Source organism: Hyaena hyaena, unplaced genomic scaffold (assembly GCF_003009895.1).
Source record: "Hyaena hyaena isolate Hyena2069 unplaced genomic scaffold, ASM300989v1 scaffold_97, whole genome shotgun sequence".
NCBI classification, from domain to species: Eukaryota; Metazoa; Chordata; class Mammalia; order Carnivora; family Hyaenidae; genus Hyaena; species Hyaena hyaena.
Genome location: NW_024080728.1, coordinates 766,597 through 777,093, shown reverse-complemented (window position 1 = coordinate 777,093; position 10,497 = coordinate 766,597). Strand labels below are relative to the sequence as shown.

The following is a 10,497-nucleotide window of genomic DNA, read 5'->3' as shown; positions in this document are numbered from 1 at the left end:
GGGCTCTGTGCTGACAGTGTGGAGCCTGCTTGTGATTCTCTCTCCTTCCCTCTCTGTCTTTCCCTGACTGTCTATCATAAAATAAAAAAATAAATGTAATTCATGATGAAAGCAAACTGAAAAGTTCAGATCTTTCTAAACTGTAAATTTAAATGTCTACCAGAGCTAGTAGCTGTGATGGTAAAATAGAAATTAATATTCAGTATCAAATTTTTTCTTTATTTTATATCCCTTTATATGCAAAGATGACACTGCTGAGATAGAAAAGACCATTTCTCAGGGCCCCTCGGTGGTTCATTTGGTTAAGCTTCCGACTTCAGCTCAGGTCATAATCTCATGGTTCATGAGTTTGAGCCCTGCGTCAGGATTCTGTGTCTCCTCTCTCTCTCTCTCTCTCTCTGTCTGTCTCCGCACGCTCTGTCTCAAATAAACATTAAAAAAATTTTTTTAAAAGACCATCTCTCACTTATTGTGCCTTCTGCAGTTCAGTTAATATTAACAGAACTCATAACCTTTAAATGTTCTGCCACTTAAATTTGAAATAGGCCTGAAACCTTTGCTTAAAATGAATTACTCTGATTTTACTCAGGATTTTTGCCTATTGCAACTGATTTTCTTTTGTCCATAGCTATTCTGAATAATGTCATGTGATTGCATCCTTAACACTTTTCTTCCACCTTTCCTGCTTAGTTTGATTTCTATAATTTGGAGTTCCTTTAGAATCTATTTTCAGGGTGCCTGGGTGGCTCAGTCAGTTGAGCATCCAGCTCAGCTCTGGTCATGATCTCATGGTTTGTGTGTTGGTCGTGATCCTATGGTTCGTGGGTTTGGGCCCCCCATCAGGCACATCTGTGCCAACAGCTCAGAGCCTGGAGCCTGCTTCGAATTCTATGTCTCCCTCTCTCTGTGCCCTTCCCTGACGTGTGCTGTCTGTCTCTCTCAAAACTAAACATTAAAAAAAATATTTTTAAAAAAGGAATCCATTCTCTGCATCTGTTCATATAAAGCTTTTTATTTACCACATTCCAGGACCCCACTGCAACTTGTTCTGTTCCCCAGTTTGATGATGTTCATAGAGGCAGGTAAGTGACATAGCTGGGGCCAGATATAAGCAGAAAGTCAGGTCTTACAGTCATATAGGACGACTGCCCTAATAACTTCTGAGAGACTCTGGAGCCTGATAAGTGAAAGGGAGCTAGGAATGTATAATTAGATTCCCTGGATTAGTATTCATGATAGGAAGGAATGAGAAGATTTTTGAATTGATTCTTTTATATTTTCTGTTCCTAGAAATAGAATGCATTTTTAATTAGTAATATTTTGATTCTGCTTATTTTATTCCTCTTTTTATTTACTCTTTTGAAAGAAGTGAAGTGTGATGTGACATTCACTCAGAAAATACCTTGCTTTCATTTCAGAGAAAGTGAATTTTACAAATTAATTTTGTTTCCCCTACAATTGTTTTCCTTATATACCATTAAATAACCATTTGTATTCTTTCTTAGGTATTATATTTGTACTTCCTATACAAATTATATTAATCATTGTTTTTGTGTTTGAGCAGTGTTTCTTAGACTGAAAGGGACTTGGGGCCTGGGTTAACTCTTCCTGGGTCTGGATTAATATCCAAAACTCCAGGAGTTTGTATTGCTCTGAGCTAGTGCCTCCCTTACCAACCAAATAATGACTTCTGAACTAATCCTAGGTGTTTTTTGTTTGTTTCTTTTTCTGATACTGGACTAAGAGCAGAAATGCTGCCTTACTAAGAGACATTGAAGAAGCAGTAGGTTTCATCTTTCCTCAGCCTGGCTGGCCTTTGGTGAGTTTGGGAGCGTTGACAGAATACTGAGCCTTCTTGGCAGAGAAGGAAGGTCAGAAAGAGAGAAGTCCTTGGGCAGGGGACCAGGTACCTCCTTGACTCATTAGGGAGAATTCATGTTGTTTGTCTGGTTGGCAGGGCACGCCAGATCACAGAGACCCAGCATTTCAACAGTTTGCAAAGGAAAGTGATGCAAAGGGACAGCTGCAAGTCACACACAACCTAGATCTGAGGAGATCAAGCATTCACTTCACTTGGAAGAAAGAGAGAAGAAAGGAAGCCGAGGGCTTAGCAGGGTAAGTTCCTCTCCCTTCAAACCATCTGCTTGCTTAGTTAAAAGTTGAGTAAAACATTTATCACCCCAGGGAGTGTTAATCACTGATTAAGCAGCTGAAAGTGCTTAATACTAGCAGTGTTCCTAACGGATTCCTCCTTTTCGCTTTTTCTTTCCTAACTCGTTTTGAAGATCCCCAATGACTAGCATCACTCTCCCCTTTCTCTACCTCCCCAAAGATGTTTTGTGTTTGCTGGTGAATTAGAGAAAATTACATGGGCCTTCCTGGTCTGGAGATAGTGAGAAGATGACTGTTGTAGGGGAAACTTGAGGCTTTTGATGGTGAAGGAGAAAGATGGGAGACCTGGTCTGGGAATAGGCTAATATTTAGGGAATTTGGAAATGAAGGATACGAGTGTTTTTAGACTGTCCAGTTCATGTCTCCTCTTTAGTCCTTGGTGTTGGTGTTTTCTCTCTTGTATACTGGGAGTAAATTAGAGCCCAAGCCACTGGGGGCGGCTAGAGAAAAAGGTGATTCCTTGCTTGGTGACATAGACTGATCTCTGGAAAATTCTGAAAGCTCATTGTATGTAATTCTTTCCAACTTCTCCCTTGTCCTGTTTTTAGCCTTTTTTTTTTTTTTTTTTCTCAGTCCCATCCCTCCCCCTCAAACTTGGAGGTTCCTGGGGCTCCTTGCAGAAAAGTTAGAACCAAGGAAGCTGGGCCTGTGGTACATAAACTCAGATATGAGCCTCACGTAGATGCAAATGCAAGGACCTGGCCTCTCATTCCCACCTTCTTATCTTCCTGCCAGAAATTTAGTTCATTTGTATCATGAACCCTAGACATAGAGGAAACTGTCAGAGATTTCATTGCCTCACCCCTCCCCAAACTGATCCCTTCACTTCCCAGTGAGTTCAGCCAACTCCTAGAGAGACAAGAGTTAGTCTTCCTTTCGAGAAGGACCTCTTTGGAAAGGCAGATAACTGAGGCAATACATTTCTTGTCTTAATTGGCTTCCATTGCAGAAGGCTTTTAGTTGAACATTAGGAATATATATTTATTATTAATCCCAGGATTTAAGACTCTTGACTTATGTCAGATCAAAGATAATTTTTCTCCATACCTGTAAAAAAAAAAAAAAAAGAGTCCCTTCTTTCAAGATTCAAGAAGGTGTTCTCTTGCCTGACGAGGCTGGGTAGGTAGAGCAGATAAACACTTCTAGAGTTGCACTGATTCTGGAAATGTGATTGAGAATGTGTGGTTAAAAGTGGAGGGAAGAGTCAGGCCACTTGTTGGAAATGGGGTAGTCAGGTGTGAAGGCATCTTTTCGTAAAGGGACATGACCCTTAAATGTTAAAATAATCTACCACCTTCAGGTCTAATTTCTTCTCTATTTGCGAGAATGTAGAAGATACAGTATGCAGATGAGCTTAGCTATGTCTGTTCTTTGGACTTGAAAACATCCATTTATCTGTGAGATGAGGGGAGCGATTACAGGGGGGGAATGAAAGGAAGAGGAAGAAAGTACAAAGAAAAATACAGATTAGTTCCCTCATTAACTGAGGACAGCAGTTTGCAAAGAGCAATGTCATAAGATAATAGATTTTTTTTCAGTTTTAATTTTAATTCCAGTTAGTTACATACAATATTATATTAGTTTCAGGTGTACACATAATAGATTTTAGCTGGATGATCCTGGGAGGTTTTTATTTGTTCTGCCACCTACACTTCAGCTGAATGATGTTTCTGGAGTTTTTTCCCTAACAAATCTGGTCCTGAAGGATTAAATGTCAGGCTATTTTTGTAACAAAACATGATCCCTGGTTTGAACTTTAATAGTTACCTTATTCACAGTAAAACCCACCTCTGTCAGCCTTTTTATCCTTTGCTATTTCCCTGTCCCTGGAGGCAGACCATTCTATTGCATTAATCCCTACAGTGTTCCATCTCCATTCCTGTACTTATGCTCTTCTCTGTGCTAAGAATTCCTTTTTTTATTTCATGTATTCAAAGTATTACCATCATTCATGGTCTATTCTGACTGCTACCTGCTTTATAAAGTCTTCCTATAGCTAACCAACTAGAGACTCTTCTGATGTCCCATTAGTGCTTTAGTTTCACTTTTCTTATAGGATTTATATACTGTCTTATGTTATAATTTACATTTGATCCCTCTACAGGACATTTAGATGTTAAGTGTATTTTTCATATTTGTTTTTATAATTATTTTTATGAGTGACTGTAATGTTTAGCAATAAATATTTATTGAGTGAATGCATGTTTCTGTTTTTCCAATATAGTTCCTTTTGTTTACTCAACAATTGTAGAAGGAATGGGAGAAGACAGCCAAGGAAGGAGAGTATCACAGAGTTTCTGCTAGGTAGTGGGTGGGTACGGGATCATTTCTACTTCAAAACTCACGTCTTTAGGAAATTTTCCTCATAATTTGTGTAACTTGCTTTAACTATATAATTCTTAGCATTGTGGTGCTGATTTTGTGTTGCATTTAATGTCTACTTCTGGGTCTATTGCTTACAACTGTGATGATAGGTTTTATTTCTAAAATGAATGTTTTATTTCCCCAACTAAGTGAGATTGATGAATTATCCAATTAGCTCATAGTTTTGGACAACCAAATCTTGTTTGCTTTTTCCTCTCTTTTGATTTTTTAAATGCATTAATAATATATAAATATATTCTAACTATTCAGGAGTCAAACATTACAGATAAGTCTCAAGTTCCTTTCGATTAACCCAGTTCCTGTCCCATTGCTTCTTTCCCTCCTCAGAGTTAATCACTGTTATTCTCAGAGTATATCACTCAGAATCCTGCCAGACCTTTTTCTGTGAATTTTCTTATATATATATATTTAAATTTTTGATAGAACTTCATATGTAACACGTATATGTATAATTATGTTCATATATAATTATTTCCCTCCTATTTTTTATAACTTCCTATGGTGATCAATAATCAGTAGATACCAAATAAATCTTACTGATACCTAGGCCTTAGAGACTAGAATAAAGAGTAAAATAAAGAGTAAAAGGTCAAAAATATGAAAGCACGTCATATGTGACCAACTTGCAAAATTTCATTCCATATCTGTTCTGCATATAGTCCCCAGGTATCAGTGGACAGCCATGGCTCCAAGATCCCGGCAGCGAAGGCACAAGAAACCCCCGTCATCGGTGGCTCCCATGGTTGTGACCCCATCCACAGTTGTGACCTCTGTGCCTCTGACCCTCTCAAAACCTGACCCTAGCATTGATGCACTTGGCTTCTTCTCCTTGGAAAATAATGTTCCTGGCCTATCCCAGCTAATCCTTCAAAAACTAAACATGAAAAGTTATGAAGAATACAAGTGAGTGACTAGCTCTGTGGAAGAATAATATCTGGTAGAAGTGATTTCAGAAGGCACAGAGGGAGTATAGCTTGGGGAATATGGGGCATTTACAATGAGGGAGTTTTTCATCCTGACTTTTGCAAGTTTTATTATTATAGAAGAAATACTTATGTGAGAAATAGTGGGAGTAGGTGGAAATATATTGGAGGCAAGGTATAGGTCATGAAAGATTTTAGAGATATTCTTTTTCCTATGGCCACTTATTCTCTGTGCCATTTCTGCAGGTTGGTATTAGATGGAGGTGCTGCTGTATCAGGCTTTGGATTTCAATGCCCTCAAGAAATGTTCCAGAAGATGGAGGACACTTTCCGATTCTGTGCTTACTGTAGAGATCTCCCTAGTGGCCTTTCAGATTCCAAGGTCCTACGGCAGTGCAAGAGGTGACTGGTTGGGGGCTAAATGGGAGTCATCCAGAAATGATCGTATTCTAAGACTTCCTTGTAGGAGGAAAGGTCTAAGAGTTTTCAGAATAACTTAAGGCCCACTCCTCATTTTGTGTGATCCAGGCCACAGAAAGATTAGAAAAGAATTGGGCTCCTTATTTTGGGTATTGTGAGGAGGTCAGACAGATCATGGTAGAATATTCTCCCTTACCTGCAGCTCGCTTTCCGTGGTTTCACTTCTTGATGGTCAACCATGGTCTGGAATCAGATGATCCTTCTCTATTGTCAAAAAGTAAATAGTAGTGTAATGCTGTGTCGCAATGCCTGTGTCATTCACCTCACTTTATATCATATAGGTATTTTATCATCTTACATTATCACAAGAAAAAGGTGATACAGTACAGTAAGATATTTTGAGAGAAAGAGACCACATTCATATAACATTACAGTATAGTATAAATGTCTTATGTTATTGTTGTTAATCTCTTACTGTGCCTAATTTATAAACTTTATCATAGATATATATGTATGTATAGGAGGAAACATAGTATATATAGGGTTTGGACCATCTGTGAGTTGAGTATCCACTGGGGATCTTGGAACATATTCCCTGTAGATAAGGGGGCAGGGGACGACTGTATAATCTTCTCTACCTCCCTCCTCTCGAGTACTCAAGGGGTATAATCATTATCTGTTCTGGGAGTTGAGCCATACCTAGGATAAGAGGGCAGCTACAGACTCCTGTTATTTATTTTTTCCTGTAAGGGATGTAAAAAGTGAGTTGTTCCAGATACAGACTGAGGTGTCACTCTAACCCAAGAGAAAAAATTACATTCCTAGTCCCTCATGCCTCCCCTCCCAAATATCATCCCCAAATTTAGTGCATCAGCTGTCATTCTTCTCCCTACCTTCCTTACCCAGTGATCTTTCTTCCTAGGTACAGGAATATCAATTTCCTTACCCTGACATAACCCAGTCACCTTCGAGGTATAGGAACATCTGTTTTGGGGGCTCATTTTCAGGTGCAGAAATGTCTATTACTGTGGTCCAGAGTGCCAGAGGTCAGACTGGCCAGCACACAGGAAGGTTTGTCAAGAGCTGCGTCTTGTAGCTGTGGACCGTCTCATGGAATGGCTTCAAGTCACAGGTGAAATGGTGGTGTTAGAGAGCTCTGCCATAGTGGTCATAATTGGTTGTACTTGGAGAGAGAGATGAAAGCATGTTGTTATGAGGAAAAACTGAGACACTGAGTGGGGCACTCCTAGTCACAAGTTGGGAGAGTACACTTGGAAGGAATATAAGCCAGGAAAGGATTAGGTCACTCTTATTTCTTCTTTCCTGCAGGTGCTTTTGTCCTACCTTTAGGGCCTTGGCCATGCCTGGCTGAAGCTGTACAGGCCTGGGATACCTGGTTTTCTATGCGGCATTTACAGCTAGATACTACACTGGATGCTGTGCTAGGTAGTCATGCCATGACCATCCTGTGGGCCAGCGTAAGACGGCCAAGGCCAGACCCAGATGTCTTGAAGGGCTCTTTGAAGCGGCTGCTGACAGATGCCTTCTCACGGCCCTTGACACTGGGCCTTGGGCTTCGGGCCTTGGGGATAGATGTTGGGAAGATTGGGGGAAGCACAGTGCATGTGGTTGGTGCTTCCCACGTGGAGACATTCCTTACTCACCCTGAGGACTATGATGAGCTTGGCTACATGTTTCCTGGAAACCTTGGCCTCCATGTGATCATGGTGGGTACAGATGTATCTGCTGGCTTTACACAGAGCACCTCAACTCCCATCCTGGAACCTGGCACAGTTCAGCTCAGTGGTCATAGGGGCCTCTATCATGACTTCTGGGAGGAGGAGGTAGAGACTGGGCAGACAGCCCATCCAGATTTGGTGGTGGCATTCCATCCAGGTAAGAATCATTCAGGGGAATACTAGGTGGCTTTTCTGGGAATTTTCCATCCTGACTCTTGTATCTTCTGTATTTGGAACCCCATTCATTTGGTCAGGTTAAACAATATGATGACAGCCTTGGTTGATCATTAGCCATTTGTGCTATACCTGGGTTCAGAATTTTCCACTGAAGAACCTGGGGTGGATGATGATGGTAAATGAGCATTGGAGGTGAGCAAGGTGAGGAAAAGGGTGAACATAATTAAAAAAAAGAAGTATCTTGCTTAGGGTCTACCTCAGCCTTTCCCCTCTCTATATCCATATCTATTTTTGTTTTTTCTCTCCATAGGTTTCCATGCTTCCCCAGACTTGATGGAGGCTTGGCTGCCCACCCTCTTGCTACTTCGTGATTATAAGATTCCTACATTGATCACTGTTTACAGGTGTCAACTTCTTCCTATTTTTGATACCTCCCTGACTCACCCAACACCTCCCTTTTTTTTTTTTAAATTTTTTTAACGTTTTATTTACTTTTGAGAGAGAGAGACAGCGTAAGCAGGGGAGGGTCAGAGAGAGAGGGAGACACAGAATCTGAAACAAGCTTCAGGCTCTGAACTAGCTGTCAGCACGGAGCCTGATGCGGGGCTCAAACCCACGAACCGTGAGATCGTGACCTGAGCTGAAGTCGGCCACCCAACTGTGAGCCATCCAGGAGCCCCAACACCTCTCTTTAAGTTTTTTTTATGTTTATTATTTAGTTTTGAGAGAGTGAGAGACAGAACACAAGGGGAGGGAGAGGCAGAGAGAGAGGGAGACACAGAATCCGAAGCAGGCTCCAGGCTCTGAGCTCTGAGCTGTCAGCACAGAGCCCAGCCTGGGGCTGGATTCATGAACCACAAGATCATGACCTGAGCTAAAGTCAGATGCTTAACTGACTGAGCCACCCACGCACCCCTTAACACCTCTCTTTATATAGATGAGCTCATTTCTCTCCCCTTTGCTCATCTTCTGTTTTCTGGTGAGGGTTTTCTTCCTTTCCATACTTAGCTTTCTAATCCCCTTGCAACCAAGTCCTATGGTAGTTAATCAAGTAATTAGTGAGACATATGGGAGGAAAGAGAGCCCCTTGCCTAAACCAGCCTTAGGTAATTTTGGGGATTGATGAGTGCAGAAGTATCAAGTTCTGAGAAATTTCTATCCTGTCTCTCATAATTAGCACAGCATTTCACTATTTTTTTTTTTTTTTTAATCTGTCTCCCATAGCCATCAGGAATTGACAGCCTCATTGCAGATTCTGGTGGACTTGGATACAAACATCACCGCCTATGGAGCTAACCCTTTTGCATCCCTCAAACCTGAGCAGGCCTATTCCAACCCCAACAAGCAGCCAGTGTATTGCAATGCCTACTATATCATGTTTCTCGGAAGTTCCTGCCAACTGGATAGGAGGCAACTGGAAGAAAAAGTAGATGGTGGGATTTAAATAGCTGAGCCGTATCCTGACTGGATTTCTAGAAAATGGGGAGGTTGTAATGAAATTACTCTGCTGATGTCAGGTTGTTGCCGACTTTGAAATCCACTATCTCCTAAACCTCTTTCACTTGTCCAGGTAAAGATTCTAAGATTCTATGGGAGTTCCTATATGATGTGACTTATTTCTAAGAGGTTAGCCACGAGTAGCTTCTAGAGACAAGATTTTAGATTTAATACGTGGCAAGAGGCCCTGGTATGTCTTCCTAGCCTAGAATTCCTAATAGTTTCCTTTGTGAGAAAGTTGTACCTTGAGTCAGATGGTGCAAAGGAGAAGAATGGCCCCTTATTCTTTTGGAAAAGACTTTCTTGTTATCCAGCAATCTGGGCTAAAAGATGGAGAGGCGTTAATGACTTGAAGTGGTACACAAATGGGCAAGTCAGAGAAGCTGTCGGGAACATGGGAGAGGCTGTGAGGATTGGTATGTTGTTCGATTTCCTGGCCTTTTCTAGATAAATATCTTATTATCTTCTTTCCTGTTAGGGTCTTCTGACCCTAGGGCAGCTTTTTGTTTGGTGTTATATTTAAATATCCTAGGGTATATTAGGCTTTAGTTGAATATACTGGAGTTATTTGTTATTACCTACTCTATACCATAATAAACTCAGTTTGGGGCTTAAGTCACTTGTTTTATCCTTTGTCCTACTTCCTTTCATTGGCAAGTATTACTTGTCTATTCACACCACCTCAAGACTGGAGGTTTCTCTTTTGCCAAAATAGTTATTAACCCCAGCTCTCTGGGCCTGCTACTCTGCCACATCCTATCTCATGCCATCCTTCTCTTATCACATTTTCAAGATGAGGATATTCTTTAATTAGTCATTCCTACGACCTTGTCATGACCTCAGCCTCTCACCCCCAACCCTAACACACGCATATACATTCTTATTGCCCATTCTGAGAAGGGTGATATTAGAATTCACATATTCATTCAAAGTATGGAGTTAGTACCTACCATATGAAGATACTGTATTATAGCTTTGGAGAAGTACAAAGGTGAATGAGAGATGGACCTTATTTTTAACCTAGGAAAGGAAGTAATGCATATACCTAGATATATCCATTGTAAGATATAATATGGTGGGGCGCCTAGGTGGCTCAGTCGGTTGAGCGTCCGACTTCTGCTCAGGTCACGATCTCACGGTTCGTGGGTTTGAGCCCCGCATTGGGCTCTGTGCTGACAGCTTAG

At 40.9% G+C, this 10,497-nt stretch overlaps 1 protein-coding gene and 1 long non-coding RNA gene across 2 annotated transcripts; one reads left to right on the top strand and one right to left on the bottom strand.

Annotated features, from left to right (window-relative positions):
• Positions 1–3,165: 3,165 nt before the first annotated feature.
• LOC120233742 lies at positions 3,166–6,957 on the bottom strand. Its single transcript, XR_005528899.1, has 3 exons — positions 6,847–6,957; positions 6,097–6,164; positions 3,166–3,219 (listed from the first exon to the last, which is right to left on the bottom strand). It is a non-coding gene; the product is annotated as an uncharacterized LOC120233742 (long non-coding RNA).
• Positions 4,431–9,892, top strand: MSS51 (MSS51 mitochondrial translational activator). The gene is made up of 7 exons (XM_039235186.1): positions 4,431–4,483; positions 5,217–5,460; positions 5,727–5,882; positions 6,908–7,032; positions 7,230–7,796; positions 8,127–8,220; positions 9,041–9,892. The coding sequence occupies exons 2-7, from the start codon at positions 5,240–5,242 to the stop codon at positions 9,258–9,260; spliced, it is 1,383 nt and encodes a 460-aa protein (XP_039091117.1). The 5' UTR covers positions 4,431–4,483; positions 5,217–5,239; the 3' UTR covers positions 9,261–9,892.
• Positions 9,893–10,497: the final 605 nt, after the last annotated feature.